The sequence below is a fragment of the Rhinatrema bivittatum genome, chromosome 1 (genome assembly GCF_901001135.1).
Source record: "Rhinatrema bivittatum chromosome 1, aRhiBiv1.1, whole genome shotgun sequence".
Lineage (NCBI taxonomy): Eukaryota > Metazoa > Chordata > Amphibia > Gymnophiona > Rhinatrematidae > Rhinatrema > Rhinatrema bivittatum.
Genome location: NC_042615.1, coordinates 811,656,803 through 811,676,240, shown reverse-complemented (window position 1 = coordinate 811,676,240; position 19,438 = coordinate 811,656,803). Strand labels below are relative to the sequence as shown.

Here is a 19,438-nt window from a genome sequence, read left to right as displayed (position 1 = left end):
TCATGGTTGACTTGTTTGGGAACTGTTTTGTAGGCTTGCAAGTGCAGTACTAGCAAATAACCACTGGATGGCACTTTTAGAGAAGTGAGCATCCTGACCAAATGTGTAAATACAGTTTGGGTTAAGGGATGCGTGTGCTTTCCCTTAAGAACCCCCAAGGGAAAAGGGGCTTAGCAGGCGGTATAAAAGTGGCAGGACTTGTCTTTTTTCTGCTAGCCCTCTTCTGAACCTGTTTTTGGATCCTACCCTTTGGGTAGGGGGCTGGCAAGGGAAGGGGCCTTCAGGATTTAGCCACCTGGAGTAGCTAGTTTGTGGGCTTGTGGCCTGGGGCCCCTCCCCATGGGTGCAGGGCTCTGCAGTGGGGACAGGCGTATGGCCTTGGAAGGAAGATAGGTTTTGCTTTTTTTTAACTCCTCCTCCCAGGGAGATAATAACCAGAAGCTGGGGTGAAGACAAGGTGATCCCTCCCTATGCAGAAATGAGCCAGAGCAGCAGGAGTCCAGAGTGATTGCAACATGAAGGATGTCTCAAGAGATCCCTTACATGGAGGAAGCCGGGGAAACCTACAAGCTATGGGAAACACAAACAGGCTGATTCAGTAAAGTCCGCGGGCGAACGCACGCTCTCCCGGCGCACACACAGGCCACTCGTCTGTGCGCGCGATACAGTATTCAAATGAGGCCCGGCAGTAGAAACGGGCAAAAGGAGGCGCTAGGGACACTAGCGCGTCCATAGCGCCTCCTTTTTTGACAGGAGCGGTGGCTGTCAGCGGGTTTGACAGCAGACGCTCAATTTTGCAGGCGTCGGTTCTCGAGCCCGCTTACAGCCACGGGCTCAGAAACCGGACGCCGGCAAAATTGAGCGTCCGGTTTTTGACCCGACAGCCGCCAGCAGACTTCAATTTTTTTTTTTTTTTTTTTTTTTTTAAACTTTTTTTACTCTTCGGGACCTCCAACTTAATATCGCCATGATATTAAGTCGGAGGGTGCACAGAAAAGCAGTTTTTACTGCTTTTCTGTGCACTTTCCCGGTGCCGGAAGAAATTAGCGCCTACCTTTGGGTAGGCGCTAATTTCTGAAAGTAAAATGTGGCTTGGCTGCACATTTTACTTTCTGAATCGCGTGCGAATACCTAATAGGGCCATCAACATGCATTTACATGTTGAGGGCGCTATTAGGTTTGGCGGGTTGGACGCGCGTTTTCCACCCCTTACTGAATAAGGGGTAAGGGACAATGCGCGTCCAATGACAGGTTAACAGTGCGCTCCGTTGGAGCGCACTGTACTGTATCGGCCTAAAATTGCATTATCCCCTTTGGATGTCAAATTTGAAGTGGGGTTACTGTGGTAGTTCAAAGTAGTGAGGTGAAATTGAAGAGGCACTTGATAGTTTAGCCTAACCCTTGGTCTGGGGTGGATTGACAGAAAGAAAAAATCTTTTTGGCAGAACTTAATTGCATGTTCCTGGTGAGTGATGTGAGGAAGATAATGCTAACCCTGACTGTTGCATCCCATGAATTCTGATTTAGTATTGACCATTTTCCCCTATTGATATAGCACGTATAGTTGCTAGCTGGAAGACCCAGAAATAAACTTTTAACATGTTTGGTATTTTGAAAGTGGTGTCTGCTTGTGTTTTAATTGAACATAAGAACATAAGAAATTGCCATACTGGGTCAGACCAAGGGTCCATCAAACCCAGCATCCTGTTTCCAACAGAGGCCAATCCAAGTCACAAGTACCTGGCAAGTACCCAAACATTACATAGATCACAAGCTACTATTCCTTATGAATTAATTCCTCTAGGAACTTATCCAAACCTTTTTTTAAATCCAGTTACACTAACTGCTGTAACCACAACCTCTCATAATGAATTCCAGAGCTTAACTATGCGCTGGGAAAAAAAGAATTTTCTTCAATTTGTTTTAAATGAGCTTCTTGCTAATTTAGGTTAGGAAATCCCAAGATAACAATCCTATTCTCTCTCCTCCATCTTTCAGTAAATCCATTTGACAAAATGAATTGTGGATTGCTTTCCTTGCAATCAGGATTAGATAGTTCTTACAGTTCTCCTGGATTGAACAAATGCATTGGGGTGAATTTTCAAAATATTTACTCAAGTACACGCTATTTTCAAAACATCAAAAGTCTGAGTAATTTTGGTCTCATGCACACATTTATGCGCAAAAACAGGGGCGGTCTAGGGCCAAGAGCTACACAATGCAAGTTGCTACCTTGTAAGATGTTTACGCGAATACATTTGTCAACTTATTTGTGGAATTTTACACCTACTAATTATCTTGCACAATTGATATCAGACTTGAGCCAGCACTAATGAATAACATGGGCCCAGAGTTCATGGGGGGGAGGGGAGAAAGACTCTCTGTTCCGTCAAAGAGCTGTGGCAAATTACTACCCCTACTGGCTCTATGCAGGTTCATTTCACCATCTGCATAACCTCACTCCCATAACCTTTACATAAAATTAGAGAAAGACGACCCTTACGCAACAAGGAAAACTTTTCCATCATTTTACATGCCTGAGATCATCAGATGTACTCAGCCAGCGTTCTTACAGCAAATCTAAAACAACCTATAAAGGGCAGTTTTCTCTAGACCAATGCAGCTCTTAGAACTATAAACACAGCATTGCAAATTAACTTCGAGCCAGCTTGGTTTATAATGGGCTTATGTGATTATTATGTGGTTTATAATGGGCTTATGTGATTATCGTGTTTGTGTTTCTCTAAATGCTCAATTCGCTATCTATAATTTAGGCGTAATTGTGGATGGCGAATTGAGTATGGAGAAAAGCATAAACAATATGATAAAAGGAAGTTTTATCAAATTACACATTATAAAAAACTTATAACCTCTACTGAACCCGGGTGACTTCCGGACAGTTTTTCAAGCATTATTTTTTCAAAACTGGACTATTGTGATGCTTTACTCCTAGGCCTACCTAATAATACCCTGAGACCACTTCAATTATTGCAGAATGTAGCTAATGGGTGTAAGAAAATACAATCACATTACCCCAATGCTTATAAATCTACACTGGCTTCCAATAAAATTTAAGATTGAGAACAAGGTCCTCTGTTTGATTCATTAATCTTTATTTATTTATTTATTTAAAGCTTTTTTATACCGGCATTCATGATAAAATCATATCATGCCGGTTTACAGAAAACAGGGGAGTGATAAACATTGAACGAAAACTGGTGTTGATATGTAGCGAAGAAGTTACAATAAACAAGGGAAAATTAGAACTTGGAGAAGAAGAAGAGTAGCTGGAACGATTTAGTCAATTACAATAAATTAATTAATTACATAGTGTTCAGATTAATTACATAGTGGATGTAGTATTTTTGGAGAAAGTAGTCCATTGTGATTGTCAGTTGTGATCAGGAAAGGCTTGCCTAAACAACCATGTCTTTAGCCTTTTTCTGAATGTAGGTAGGCAAGGCTCCTGTCTGAGGTCGGGGGGGATGGTATTCCATAATGATGGTCCAGCGGTGGAAAAGGCCCGTTCTCTGAATGTTTGATGGTGTGTAGCTTTTGTTTGTGGAACGTGTAGGGATCCTCTGTATGCTTCTCTGATTGGTCTTGACGAGGAGTATAGTCTGAGTGGTATCTGAAGATTGAGTGGGGCTTGAGAGTAGATGGTTTTATGGATGATGGTGATGGTCTTGTGGAGTATTCTGAAGTGAATTGGGAGCCAGTGTAATTTTTTGAGAATGGGGGAGATGTGGGAAATGGCACCAAAATAAGAGATATGAACAAAGAACATAGTGTAAACAGGGTAGATACACTGAATAGAAAGGCAGAGATAACTGGGTTCTTCAAAAAGGAGGTATCAGTGGCTTGAATCAGTAGAGATTGTCCAAATGGAATATTTAAAGTTGGCAGTTAATGGGATTATAGTATAAAGTCATTGAGAGTTGTCCTTAAGAGTATGGTTGAGAAGCCAAGACTTTAGGTCTTTTTTGAAGGATTTTGAGTTTTCTTGCGCGGTGAGGAAGTGGGGTAGTGAATTCCATAGTTTTGGTCCGATGATGGAGAAGGCTCTGTTTCTGGTGGAGGATAGTTTGGCATTTGGGAGTGAGGGAATCACAGGTTGGAGTTTACTAGAAGTTCTTGTTGTACGTTGAGGGCGAAGTATGTGTATAATGTCATCAAAGGCAGTGTAGTCGGCTTTGTAGATTGCATTGTGGATCAATGAAAGAAATTTGTATTTAATTCATTTTTTTATTGGGAGCCATTGTAATTGGTTGAGGACAGGGGTAATGTGATCATATTTGCTTTTACCTGTTAGAAATCTGGCAGCAGCATTCTGAAGTAGCTGCAAGGGCCTCAAAGAAGATTTATGTATTACATGGGGCTCCCAGGAGAGGTGGATGAGTGTATGTTCAAAAAGCATGTGTCCACTTGGGATGCATGTTTTTTAAGTGCAGGATACTGCATCAGCCCCAATGTGTTTTAAGCCATCTGTCTTTTGACGCACCTCCATGCAGTGCTGGGGAATAGCTGATGCCTTCTTTTGCAGGAACCTGCATTCATTTTAGCACAGGATTTTTACTCCTGGCTTTAACATGAATTTTTTTTAGGCGTGAAAATCCCTGTTAAATGCCAGAGTTAATGTAGGCAGAAAAAAAGTGTGCCAAAACAAGTTAAAATAGCCCGCCTTGTTATTACATCGGCCTTTATAACCGCATGCTAATAAAATAATCCGAATCTGATTATTGAATAATGAATATTTATATGAATATATATATTTATATATTTACATGAATAATCCGAATATTTAATGATAAAATGGAATGGGTAAATGCTTCCCTTCACTTTTACATGTCTCAACGCAATCTGAGATCAGCGAATAAAGGTTTGCTTTCAATTCCAATAGTTAAAATGGCGTATTTGAATAAAGTAGGGGAAAGAGCATTATCAATAGCTGGTCCTAAACTCTGGAACTCAATTCCAACCGAGTTAAGATTAGAGCCACATTTTCAAAAATGTAAAAAAGATTTAAAAACCTGGTTATTTACAAAGCCTTTAGTAACGAGTTAACAATGTAAAGGATGAGCAGATCCTGGAGAAATAGGTTCTATCTTCAATCTTTTAACTTTTTATTTTAATTCTAATTTTTATTTTAATGCTAATTTCATTTTTAGCTTTATTTTAGTTTTAACTTTAATCTTTGTTTACTGACTGATCTATTTACTAAGAAACTTTTATTTAATGTAAAATCTGATATTGTATTTTGTATATTGTTTTAAGTGAATTTTATTCTGCTTTTATGCTGTAAACCATTATGACTGATATACAGAATATCAGTATACAAAATAATACAAATAAATAAATACATTCTGAGATGAAAGTGTTTGATGGATCAGCCTGCTTTGACCTTCCCAGGTTTACTCTAAGTAGCTATATTTTGAGCTATCTTCTTTGGGAGAGAAGACACCACCTGACTGTATATTAACTAGAGGCTGGAGTAAGGAATCTGTGTGATTGGCAAATGCTGAGCTCATTCCATAGGCTGGAGAAATGGAAAATCTTAGCATAAAAGGTGAACAACCTGTGCAAACAGGAAAAAAATGGGGCAACAAATGGAACTGTTCAATGCAGCTGCTGATACAAAATTGCAGATGATACAAAATTGTTCAGAGTAGTTAAATCACAAGCAGATTGCGATAAATTGCAGGAAGACCTTGTGAGGCTGGAAAATTGGGCATCTAAATGGCAGATGAAATTTAATGTGCAAGGTGATGCATATAGGGAAAAATAACCCATGCTATAGTTACACAATGTTAGGTTCCATATTAGGTGCTACTACCCAAGAAAGAGATCTAAGCGTCATAGTGGATAACACATTGAAATCATCGGTTCAGTGTGCTGCGGCAGTCAAAAAAGCAAACAGAATGTTGGGAATTATTAGAAAGGGAATGGTGAATAAAACAGAAAATATCATAATGCCTCTGTATCACTCCATGGTGAGACCACACCTTGAATATTGTGTACAATTCTGGTCACTGCATCTCCAAAAAGATATAATTGCGATGGAGAAAGTACAGAGAAGGGCTACCAAAATGATAAAGGGAATGGAACAGCTCCCCTATGAGGAAAGCCTAAAGAGGTTAGTACTTTTCAGCTTGGAGAAGAGACGGCTGGGGGGGGGATATGATAGAGATGTTTAAAATCATGAGAGGTCTAGAACGGGTAGATGTGAATAGGTTATTTATTCTTTCAGATAATAGAAAGACTAGGGGGCACTCCATGAAGTTAGCATGTGGCACATTTAAGACTAATCAGAGAAAGTTCTTTTTCACTCAATGCACAATTAAACTCTGGAATTTGTTGCCAGAGGATGTGGTTAGTGCAGTTAGTATAGCTGTGTTTAAAAAAGGATTGGATAAGTTCTTGGACGAGAAGTCCATTACCTGCTATTAATTAAGTTGACTTAGATAATAACCACCGCTATTACTAGCAACGGTAACATGGAATAGACTTAGTTTTTGGGTACTTGCCAGGTTCTTATGGCCTGGATTGGCCACTGTTGGAAACAGGATGCTGGGCTTGATGGACCCTTGGTCTGACCCAGTATGGCATGTTCTTATGTTCTTCTTATGTTCTTATGCTTTACTTGCTTTCCGATTTGGTAAGGATAAAATGCAGTATTACAAATTCCATATTATGGGCCGGCAGCATACGAGTCTCCTACAAAGTTTAGATGTATAACTTTCGGAGGGCTGAGAAGTAGGAGCATACACCGCATGACTACAGTCCCCAGAATTCTCCTGGTTTGGGTAAACTATAGAACTAAAGACCGCAGAACGTTCATGGGATGGAAGTGTGACGTGCAAGTCTACCGAGCCCAGAATTTGCCTAACGGCTGGAAGCAGGCGCTACACAAGAAGAGGGAAGCAGCGCGTTACGGTACCGCTGGGATGGAAGGTGCCAGCCGACTCCATGCCTCTTTCTCGCACAGCCCTCCTCGTATCCAAATCAGCCGGCACGAGACGCCTCAATCACGCGGGAGCGGGTCATAGCTCTTTAAAGACAGGAAGGGGGCGGAGACCCCCCCAAGTCGAGCTTCGCTCAGGGTTTGCGGCCGGAGCGGCGCGCTTCGACTATTGGCCGGGAGTTTGGGGAGCATGCGCCCTGGCTTCCGGTCCTGCCGCCCTCTTTTCCGATGGCCAATGGAAGCTTCCTCTGCGGGCTGGGAGTTGAAGACGCATGCGCGCTGTTTGAGGGGGTTTTTTTTTTTTTTTTCCCAGCCCGAAGCGCGGTACTTTTTTTTTTTTTTTTTTTCCCTCTCCGGCCTCCTCGATTGGCTGAGAGTTTGCGGTGCGCGTGAGGGGCAGAGCAGCTGCCGCTGTCGTCGCCGTGGTAGCGGTTATGTCCATGTTCGGCGCCCGCACTTTGCGGGCCGTGTTGCTCCTGTTCCTGTTTAATCTTTTGCTGCTGCAGGTCATCCGGTTTTGGCTTCGCACCAAGTCTTACGTCTTCTGCCGCGAGGAGGTGGCCTCGCTGGCCCGGCAGCACGCGGGTAAGAGGGCGGCCACGGCGGCGGGTCCTTCTGTGGAAGCGGCCTGTACGCTCTCCAGAGCTTAGGCTGGACCGCAGCCTCTTCTCCTGTTGGGGGTGGAGATGCTCCCCTTTTAGGGGTTTCACTGTACTTCGGGCAGTTGGTGCGCCCTGGCCATTGTGCTATGCCCGCCTCCAATATATGGGGGACGGTACAAACATTGCCCTTATCTGTGCTGGAGCGGCTGTTAAAGAGGCGGTAGTAGCTAAATTAGATGTTTAGGTAATTCATCTAGTAATCAGGCCACAAGTAGGATTCGTTTAATTACTGTTTTGCTTATACAGTAACCTTTCTGTTTCTGTAGCTAATGTTGATGCTTTCCTCCGTGTACTTTCGTTGTTGACTGTTTTGCTGCTAACTGGCGGTCCACCTGCACCTTCACTGCTGCTGTGTTCAGTGCAGCGGACGCCAAACTCTAAAGGGTTAACAGCCTCTGACTTGGAAGCACAGGATGCTGCCTGTTTTTCCTGGTGTTTGTCAAGTCAGCTCTGGCTAAAATCTGCCTGCTTCAGCATCTGATCTGGACTAGGTCTGCAGAGTAAACCATTGCTTATCCCGGCATCTACTCAGGGTGGGGGTGAAGTAAAGTGCTGTGTGTTGCAGATACTGTCAGAAAGGGAAAGCTGCAGCATACTGGCTTCATTTGTGTTTCAGGGCAGCGGATCCTGTCGGGGAGAGGAGACCCACAGGGTACGGGCCTACTTTGTGTTTCAGGGCAGTGGATATGTTTTTACCACACCCCCAGAGTGAACCTACAGCACTCAGAGGCCACTTCTTCAACTCCCTTTATTAACAAGTCAAACAAATAAATAGCATCTCACTGTACATAAACTGGAGATAAGTCACCAGAGCATTCCAGGCCACAGAAACAGAAAGAGGTAAAATAAGGATTTGTTACTAATAACTAACTTGCACTTCAGAAAGCACTGTAGCAAAAGTAATATAGCAGACATTAGTTACAATAAGGTACTACAAATATTTTTCTTACAAATATTAAGAGGGCTGAAGGTTTAGGATTCTGTCTGTTCTCCTTCCTCCTATGCATTTGTTAATTATACCCTTTTTGTCTGCACATCTCAAATCATGTTTTAAGAGCAAGGTCATTTCCCAAAACATAGTTTAGGGAGAGAAAACTGGCTTTCTGTTGTGATTAACTCCTACCACACCACAGAGACCATCCATCTGTTTGTTTATTCCACACTTGTATAATCACATGAAGCAGATGTCACTGGTGAGAACACTGAGTCCAATGAGATCTACCAAATTAATGTATTCTCTTAGCCAGCTTGCCAGACTTAGGACAAGCAATCCCATTACAGTGAGTAAAGACTGAGTTAAGCCATCTGTTTAAATATGCAGTGCGTGAGGGGAGCAATAAGTGCTTTAAAGGTGTTGAGGTAGGGAATAAACACCTTAGTACCTAACAGAATTTTAAATCCAAGTCACGCACCACCACTCACCACTCACTCACTCACTCACGCACTCACTCCACTACCTCCCACCCCACCTTCCCCCCTCCCTTCCCTCACCCCCCTCCCTCCTTTATTCCTAAATTACTTTACCAACAAGTCCCTAATCCTAAATATTTTATCAACAACACATTCATGTACATATGTTATTCCTATAACCTTTTGTTATATCCTATAACCTTTTGTTCCATGTACTACTGTTATAATATGTTATAATTGTTTTTTGGTTACCATGTTATAATGTAAAATAGGACGGACTACGCCCTATTCTCTTGGTTATCTGGAAACCGATGTGATATCTCGATTGAATGTCGGTATATAAAAGAAATAAATAATAATAATAATAATAATAATGCACGTGGCCGGGCCGCAATGAAAATGTGCTCGGCATGCGCACGCATGCAGCCTGGCCATGCACATATGTGCCGGTAACTTGTGGAAGGGCTGGGTTCTTGAAAAGGGACGGGCTGAAAAATGTGTAAAAATATATTGAGACACAAAAAAATACCAAAGGAGGCTCAGAAGCAATAGAACCTAGAAACAGGCAAGGTGAAATTTTGACTAAGCTAGCTAACACCTTGCTGTCCTTTGCCCACTTATTTTGAAAGCTGTCTGCCAGAAATGAAAAAAATAGATAACATGGGTATGAGCATACAGTTTTTATAAAGCAGGGAATTTTTTTCTAAATATTTTTGTTTTACTTTTTTTTTTCACCCTTTGTGCTCCTTTTCCTTTCATTTGCCAATACTGTCTTACTTTTTCTTTAAGCACAGTTTTATGTATGCAAATTGTATAACACTTTTTCAGGCAAGATTTTGTGAATGTTAAAATGTAACACACACTAGACTACATAAAGGAAGTTGTGAAATATAAAATGGGTTAAATACATTTTTTGCTAATTTAGTAACAGGCCACTGCACTATTGGTGCACGGAAAACAGGCACTCATAATTGAGCACCCACTATCCTAATGTGTACTGATCAACCTCTCCGAGACACCTGTTTTAATATTTAAATCGACTGCTGCAGTAAAAAGGAGGCGCATGGGGAAAATTGTGCGCCCCTGCGCCTCCTCGGCAGCGGGTGCCCAGAAGAGGTGGCTGTCAGCGGATTAAGGAAACAGATGCTCGGTTTTATGAGCATTCAATTTTCCTAACATAACCGCTGGCATACTTTCTTCTCTTTTTTTTCTTTTTTTTAGACAGCTCTAAGTTTTTCAGTGACTCCAACTTAATATCGCCACATTATTAAGTCGGAGGAAGTACAGAAAAGCAGTATTTTCTACTTTTCTATACACTTTTTGGGTGCACTTTTTTTTTGCATCAGGAGAGGGAATAGCTAATCTCATAAACATGAATTTACATGTGATTAGCGCTATTAGCTTGGGGGTGGGGAGGGTTGGATGCACTAATCCCTTTGCAGCATAAGGAGTTGTATGCTCATGTCCAACCACGGGTTAACCCATGCACTCTGCTGAGTGCACTGATTGTATCGGCCCACATGAGTTTTGTCCCATGCTGTGTTCTTTGATTGTGACATCACTGAGCCTCTGCCAGCTCATTGTCTAATACAGCTTGAGCAGGGATAACGCAACTTTTACTGAATGATTGCTTTGCAATTTTCTGTAACCAAGAGGGTGAAAAATTGAGTTTTGCTATCGAAAACTGAACAAATCTGGCTTTGGACTTGCTCAACAGGGATATACTTAGAAATGGTGCCTCTCATTTTTATAGCACAACCATGCACCATGGAGAGAGACAATTTTCTTTAAAAAAAACTTTTTGTGTTCAGATGTTACTGCAAAAAGTTTGACTGTACAGAAAATCAGAGCTATAGGACCTCGTGGTTTATTTCTAACAAGCAATGCTGGCAAGAGGTGATTTCTCCCCCCCCCCCTTTTAAATTCAGAATGGGCAGAAGCACCATGCAGGGGCCTGCCAGAGACCAAACATGGTTGTTGCTTTTTAACTTGTAAGCCAATCCCTGCCTGATATGGCATCTTTCATCAATAGGATATTCACCAGATGCACTGGCAAAAATGACATTAAGATCCCAGCAGTGCAGGCTAAGGATGGTTAGGTTTTTATCTTCTGTCCTGACAAGTTCCCCCTTCCCCCAAGAAGAACAGTTCCCCTCTTGCTTCTGGTTTAAGTAAAAGTTGCATTTATTCACGAACAGAGGGCACTTTAAGGTACTTCCCTTCTCACCCTAGAAGGTATGAACACTTTACCTCTCACAGGGGCTGATACAATAAAATGCACCCAGCCTAAAGTACAGGTTTATGCACGGTTGGGTGCGCATGTTTGAGCACTAAACTAGCACCCAATGCAGTAAGGATATTAGCACATCCAAAACACATGCCCAAATGCGAAGCCAGTAGTGCTCATTGCAAATAAATTCCATGTAGATGAGGCTATTAGCAATTATACCCTGTAAGCAAGTTTAGGGGTGTAGGGACCTGTCTGCTACAGGACACTTCCAGTTCACCTCTCACTTCACTTCAAGATCCTAAGCTTAGGAAAAAGATGTGTTCTCTTCAGAAACAGACTTTTATCAGATTTGGCAGAACTTCGCATTTAGAAGAGACAACAATTCCCGTCTCTAACATCCTGGCCATTAAGCACCAGCTTTCCCTAAAGAAAGTTCTGTACCAAGGGTGGTTACCAACATGCCATAAACCTTAGCCTGCTTAACATATTAATACTTATGGTTGACTTACCCCTGGTCCCAATTTCAGAAAATACCCCTCTGTTCACCTCTGAAGCAGATGCTGGCTGGAGGTCTGGAGAATGTGTGCAGGGAAGGACTTGCTTCCTGGGTTTGGTACTGGCAGAGCTGGCGGTGATTTGGAAAGGAGACTGGCTTCTGGCTCGGTACTTGCTGGGCTGTCTGGGGCTTGCTATCGCCCCTCACCATCTCAGCCTCCCTGAGCAGAGTGTCTATCTCCAGTCTCCTGCCCCGGTCTCTTGGCCACATCTAGTCTTCTCCCTCCTTGATAATAAGTTGTGCTGGTCTGCTTAGGACTCCCCTTTTTGCTCTTCTGGTTCCTTTTCTTTCAGGGGTCGCTCTCTTTTGCTCCTAGGGTCACTCTTTTTCTCCTTGTTTAGCCCCCTGACCTATACTTTCCAGCTGATAAATATGCATAAGCTCATGCATAATCACATGGTGGCTGGAGGGGTTTTGCCGCATTGTGGGTCTTTCCCCTCCCCATTTCTTTGGGGGGGGGTCCTGCCACGTTGCAGCTCTGTATGCCATGCTGTTATATCAGTCAGTGTTTCTCTGGCTCCGACTGCCCCCCTTCCTCCAAGGGTGGGGGTCTTTCTGACCTCTGGACTTGCCTTGGCCAGTCCCTGACTCCTGCCTATGAGCTTAAGTTGTTGCTTTGTCTTTCTGTGTCTTATATTTACACAGGCATTTAGAAACAAGCAGATCTAGATAAAGTGTCCTTCAGTGTAAAGTTCTCATCAAGGCAAGGGTTTTTCTTTTTCCACTGAGACAGTGTCTTTTGGGGGCCTCTTGGTATTTGACTGCATATTTCTTGGTGGTTATGATTCATATTTGGTGCTTTCAGTGGTAAAATATGGGATATCTCCCTACACCCCCCCACCATGCAGAAAATCACTGGGCACCCAATGCACAGTTTTTAACGCAGTAAATTTAACTCCAGCCCCATAGCTGGCGTTAGTTAATCTGCGAGTCAAGGGTTCAGGAGGAATTTAAAAAATACTGGCCACTGTGGTTCCTCTTAATAGTATTGTGGTCATTAAGATTTATATAATGTAATGGCTCAATTTGGAAAAAAAAAATTCTGGACACACAATTCAAGTTTCTTCTGTTTATTCCCCCAGTCATGTTAACATCTCAGAGAAAAACCGAATTTGACGACAAATTAGGACTACAAACCTCATCTAGCCTGCCCAGTTTAACTCTTATTGATTTGCCTTAGCCCCTAGGCGATTTCTATCTTCCCCTTTACTCATTTGTAACAAAGGATCCCTTAGTACTTATCCCAGGTGGGTTTATATTGTCCCGTCCCCCCCCTTTCCAGAGAAAGATATTAATTTGTCCTTTTCACGAATAAATATTCTCTAATATGAGTCCCTCAGAGCCTCATAATCTCTTGTAGAATTTGCTTTCTACTCAAGTTTTTCTTATGCATTATCTATATTTTTCAGGTATTTGAATGTGGGGATGGAAACATTTTTAGAAAACTTAGCCGCTTGTCAAAATCCTTAAGGGAAAGAAGGTGGACGTTTGTGGTTTCTTTAACTCTTTTAACAGCTCCAGCATAAGTCCCTCCTCCTAGCTCATTGCTCCCTCTTCCTGTCCCCATTCCACCCGCTGCTCCTCCTTGGAGTTAGGACCTCCAGTACTGCTTCCTGCCTCAGTAGCCACAGTTCTGTCTGCCCCCTGGGTGACAATTGATCATCACCTTCCCAGACTGGTTTTCTTCCTGGTAGCAGCTGAATTTTAGTCACCTGAACAACTGGACACCCTGTTTAACTTCATCTACCTCAACACCTACTCCCACCTCTCACTCCTAGTGTGTTGTTTTTTTTTGTTTGTTTTTTTAGTTGGACATGTTTAGGTTCTTATGTCTCCTCTCATAAGACTTGGTACAGACCTTGCACTAGTTGGTAGTGTTTCTTTTGAACTGCTTCCATTCTGTCTTTATCCTTTTGTAGTTAATGCCTCCAGATTTAGACATGCTACTCAAGAAGTCTTAATGTCTTCTCAGAGACATCATTTTACAAGATCCAGTCCATTGTGCTGGAAGGGATGTGAGAGACTGTCACATATTCAAATATGTAGGCAGTGCAAAAATTCTAGCATCTGATAGAAAAGGTCTGTATTATAATGGATGCCAATATCACATTTACTCCTATGTGTTTACTGGATTTCTGGGGTGGTCTTATTCTACCTGCCATTGCAAATAAAAGTTCTGATCACTCAATTATTACCGTAGATGCTGTGAAGTTTATTATCTGCTCCCTTACATCGGAATCAGTCTCTCACTGCCATCCTTCGGGGGCAGTAAGTACCATGGCAAGGAGCAGACTCCATCTTTTAGATATGAGGTATACTTATCAGGTATCTGAAGGTGACAATCCCCTTTCAGAAAATGGGCAGGCTGTTTGTACAATTCAATGGCACCCATAGGGAGTAGCTTCCAAGGCTACTCTGGCAAGCTGGATCAAAGAAGCAAATGTATTGGCATGCTTGCTGATGGGCACCAGAGGTGCTCCATGCACATGCCATGAGGGGTCAGGTGTCATTGTGAGCAGAAACCTTTGCAGTGGCTCCAGAAGGTATCTGTAAAGCAGTCACTTGAATTTCCTTGCATTCCGTTGTCAAACATTACAAACTGGATGTTGACACCAAGGCAGGTGTGTTTGGGTCAGGCTTCTTAGAGTAGATCTGTCTTCCACCCACTCAAACTAGTCTAATCTTGGGTAACTCCCACTAACCTGGACTGGTCTAGCAGGATAAGGGAGAAGAAATTGTTAATTAACCTGTTAATTTCTTTTTCTTGAGTCCCTACTAGACCAGTCCAGAACATACCTGGGAATGCAGCGGTTGCACATTTGTGTCTCTCTCTCTCTCTGTCTCTCTCTCTCTTTTTAATGGGACACAGCCAGCATGGATTAACCCAAGGGAAGTCTTGCCTCACAAATGTGCTACATTTTTCTGTTGGATTTGATTAAGGGTCAAATTGCTGTCTCTCAAACAGGAACTCGATAAATTTGAAAAATCTTAAGTCTCGTGAATCTAGCTATCAGGAAGTCAATATAAATGATTGTTCTATTATTATTAGTTGTTTGAAAACTGATGAAGGTTTTTAACTGTCTGCTTAATTTTCCTCGATCACCTCTATTTAGTCCTAAGAAATTCTGACAAAACATGCCTTCCTTTACTAAAATGTATTATGTTGCTGTTAAGGGGGCGAGAGAAACAGCTGTGGGAAATGATTCTCGGTTAGTATAACTTTACTTGGGCTCCTTAAATCTGACCGACTTCTGGAACCAGTTCAGGATGTGATTCAAGAGGGGGCAACTCTTTTGGTTTCTTGTTCGAATTAGAGATTGTTCTTTAGGAATAGACATGTCTTGTTCTTGGGTCAAAACTGGATATTCCACGATGTGTCAAGACAAACTCAAAACAGCAGGAAGGCTTTTCTCCAGTTGAGAAAAAATGCTATTGGCCTAGGGGGAGATTTTTTCTTCATTACCCTTTACAATGTCTTGTTAAGTTAGACTGCAATCAATGTTCCTTTCTTTTGAACTCTGTCAGTTAAAAATATTACTAGATAGTAGGAGTGTTGTTCCCAGCCTCTACTCCTATATCTTAGATTTGCAGGAGTAGCGGATAAATAGGCTTTATTCATTCCCCCCCAATTTTAGAGCGTTTCCAGTGGTCTCTTCAACCCCCTTTTTTGTGGTATTTGTGCTTGCAGTTTTTCAAGGACTATTTCTTGTGTAGATAGTTACCTTATATAGATTGGCTTATGCTGGAATGACATTACTTTCAAGCTTTGTTGCTTGTATACATCTTTATTTATAACATTAAAAAAAAAAACTGTGGATAAAGGTGAACCGTAGATGTAGTATATTTGGATTTTCAGAAGGCGTTTGACAAAGTCCCTCATGAGAGGCTTCTAAGAAAACTAAAAAGTAATGGGATAGGAGGTAGTTTCTGAATGCAAAAATGCTTAAGACAGGAAATGGAGGATTAAATGGTCAATTTTCTCAGTGGACAAGGTAAACAGTGAAGTGCCTCAGGGATTTACACTTTTCATTATATTTAGAAATGATGTGGAAAAAGGATACAAGTGAAGTGATCAAATTTTCAGATGACACAAAATTATTGAGTAGTTATATAATTTTATTTATTTATTTCTTTTATATACCGACATTCAATCGAGATATCACATCGGTTTCCAGATAACTAAAAGAATAGGGTGGTAAGAGCCCTCTTTTACATTATAACATGATAATAAATATAACAATTATAACAGAATTAACAGAAATACACAATCATGCAGATTGTGATTAATTGCAGGTGGATCTTGCAAGACTGGAAGATTGGGGGTCCAAATAACAGATTAAACTTGATGTGGACAAGTGCAAGGTGATACAGCTAGGGAAAAATAACCCATGCTATAGTTACACAATGTTAGGTTCCATATTAGGAGCTACCACCCAGGAAAAAGATCTGAGCGTCATAGTGGATAATACACTGAAATCATCAGCTCAGTGTGCTGCAGCAGTCAAAAAAGCAAACAGAATGTTAGGAATTATTAGGAAGGGAATGGTGAATAAAACAGAAAATGTCATAATGCCTCTGTATCTCTCCCTGGTGAGTCCGCACCTTGAAAACTGTGTGCAGTTGTGAGCGCTGCATATAAAAAAAAAAGTTATAGTTGTACTGGAGAAGGTACCCAAATAAGGTACTGGAGAAGGTACCCAAAATAATAGAGATGGTATGTCTCCCCTATGAGGAAAGTCTAAAGAGATTTAGGGCTGTTCAGATTGGAGAAGACGGCTAAGATGAGATATGACAGAGGTCTATAAAATCAAGAAAGGACTAGAATGGGCAAATGTGAATCTGTTCTTTACTCTTTCAGATAATAGAAGGACTAGGGGGGGGGGGGGGTCACTCTCATTAAGTTAGCGATTAACACACTTAAAACAAATCAAATACATTTTTTCACTTAATGCACAGTTAAGCTCTGGAATTTATTGCCAGAGGATGTGGTTAGTGCAGTTAGTGTAGCTGGATTTAAAAAAGGTTTGGATAGGTTCCTGGAGGAGAAGTCCATAAACTGCTATTAATCAAGATGACTCCGGGAATAGCCACTGCCTATTACTGGCATTAGTAGAACGGGATCTGTTAAATGTTTGGGTACTTGCCAGGTACTTATAATCTGGATTGGCCACTGTTGGAAACAGGATGCTGGGCTTGATGGACCCTTGGTCTGACCCAGTATGGCAACTTCTTGTGTTCTTATCCTTCAAGAGACATAGGGAAGCAGCTGGACCTACCATCATCTGTTCCATTTCCTCTGCCGAGGAGATGCTGGTAGATGGTCTTTGCCTGGTTTTAAATATACCATTGATTTAGAGGCTTGTTCCATTGCTTTGGGTTACTGGAAAGGGCCCAGCTGCACCTCCCTTTATTCAGTTGTGATGTCACAGAAAAAGCATGCCCTCTGTCTCCATCAGCTTGGGGGGGGGGGGGGGAATGGAGTAAAACCCATTTGTCTGGACTGGTTTAGCAGACTTAAGGAGAAGAAATTAACAGGTGTGACTACATTTTTCCTCATGTTCCTCTCAGTAGTCTTTTTGAAGCTGAAGAGCCCCAATCTATGAAAGAGAATAGTAGAATAGATTTATTTAACAGAGAGCAGTATTTGTCCATTGTATACTGTTTATCCTTCTGAGGTGTGAAAACTAAAGGTTTCTTGAGATGCATTGGACACTATTATGATTCAGCATAATAAGGGTCTGTATAAATAAAAGTTTTAAAAAAAATCACATTGGGGCCTATGTAATAAGACCCGCGGCAAAACAGGTGCTTGTGAGCGTGGGTTTTGATCACCACACTTGGCTGAAGCTGCTGCTTCTGTGGGATGTAAACAAAATAAATTATGCAAATGATTTGTGCGCAGAAATCTGCACACGTACGGAAAAATGCGCGTACCTAAGCGTGGTACAGAGCCTATATAATAAGCGGCCGCAGCCGCACTCAAAACCTGCACCAATAATTTGTGCATAAAAGCGAGCAAGCAAATGGGTCTCCTTATTAAGTGAAAATATGACCCTGGAAAGTATTTAATATTTTCAATAACTATGCTGCAGAAAACATGGTAAATATTTTCATGGATGCTAATTCACAACCATCTTGCCGCTCTTCTGGCCATGTATCTGTCCGCCCAGGGAAGCACCTAACTCGGATGCCGTAAAAAACACTTTGCTATGCTGGCCACTCTGAAGCAGAGAGAGGCATTCTGCTATGCACTTATCAGGCCGCTCGTTCTCTGCTCGTGGCAGAAAAATCTATATGATAGGACACCCAGAAAGGCACCTAGTTTACCTTGCTGTTTGGGCGCTGAGCTGGGCGCTTAGTTGCTTGCAAATCTGCATGATCGTGTGCCCAGAAAGGCGCCTAGCTTACCTTGGCATTTGGGCACTGAGCTAGGTGCTTATCAGGCTGCTCGTACTCTGTTCGTGGCAGAAAAATCTATATGTAAAATATTGTAAATATTGTAAATAATGTAAAATATTCTTATATCTATTTAATACCATGTTATAATGTAAAATAGGGCTGTTACCACCCTATTCCTTTAGTTATCTGGAAACCGATGTGATATCTCGATCGAATGTCGGTATACAAAAGAAATAAATAAATAAATAAATAAATATGATCAGGCACCTAGCTAATCTTGCTGCTCAGGTGCTCTTCTGGCCGTGTATCTAGGTGCTCAGCTGGTCGCAAATCTGGCCGTTCCGACACCCACTTGGTCACCGAGATAGGCGCTCAGCAAGGTGGTTTTCAGGACGCTCGGATGCAGACATAGGGCCCCCAGAGGGACCCAAGGGGTGGCAGTGCCTTGAATGGGGTGGAAGGGTATAAGAGCCAGAAGGTGTAATGGTGGAATATGTATGCGTGAGAGCCAGAGGGGGTGGGGTTGGGGCAGAGTAGCACAGGGGATGGGAGTTTTAAGGTTGGAGTTGCTGAGCCCCTGTTTTTGTCAGGGTTTGGGAATGTTACGCTGGGGCTGCCGAGAGAGACCCTAGAAAGGGATCATGGTGGGGGATTGGGAGAGACTGATGGGGATAAGAGACACATCATGGGGAAGAGAAAGAAGGTTATGCTACTCAGAGATGAATTGAGAGAGATACTAGTGGGGACAAAGTGAGAGGATTGAGAGACTGATGGGGACAGGATATGGGAATTGAAAGAGGCTGGTGGGAAGGTTGAGGGATTGGGGAAATAGGATGGGTTTGAGAGAGACTGGTGGGAATGGGGTGTGAAATTGAAAGTGACATAAGAACATGCCATACTGGGTCAGACCAAGCGTCCGTCAAGCCCAGCATCCTGTTTCCAACAGTGGCCAATCCAGGCCATAAGAACCTGGCAAGTACCCAAAAACTATTTTCTAAGTCAACTTAATAGCAGGTAATGGACTTCTCCAAGAACTTATCCAATCCTTTTTTAAGCACAGCTATACTAACTGCACTAACCACGTCCTCTGGTAACAAATTGTGCGTTGAGTGAAAGAACTCTCTCCGATTAGTTTTAAATGTGCCACATGCTAACTTCATGGAGTCTTTCTGTTATCCGACTTGTGGGAATAGGGTGAAAGGATTGAAAAACTAAGAAGG

At 42.1% G+C, this 19,438-nt stretch overlaps 2 protein-coding genes across 2 annotated transcripts in view; one reads left to right on the top strand and one right to left on the bottom strand.

Moving 5' to 3' along the window:
* GALT (galactose-1-phosphate uridylyltransferase) overlaps positions 1-7,175 on the bottom strand; it is a 70,030-nt gene extending 62,855 nt beyond the window's left edge. Inside the window, exon 1 of the mRNA XM_029581446.1 lies at positions 6,938-7,175. Coding sequence (XP_029437306.1) covers positions 6,938-6,968 — 31 coding nt within the window. The 5' untranslated portion in view covers positions 6,969-7,175. The remainder of the gene's footprint in view (positions 1-6,937) is intronic.
* A 123-nt stretch (positions 7,176-7,298) lies between these two features.
* SIGMAR1 (sigma non-opioid intracellular receptor 1) overlaps positions 7,299-19,438 on the top strand; it is a 35,327-nt gene continuing 23,187 nt past the window's right edge. Inside the window, exon 1 of the mRNA XM_029581450.1 lies at positions 7,299-7,546. Within this exon, the coding sequence (XP_029437310.1) occupies positions 7,396-7,546 (151 nt within the window). The 5' untranslated portion in view covers positions 7,299-7,395. The remainder of the gene's footprint in view (positions 7,547-19,438) is intronic.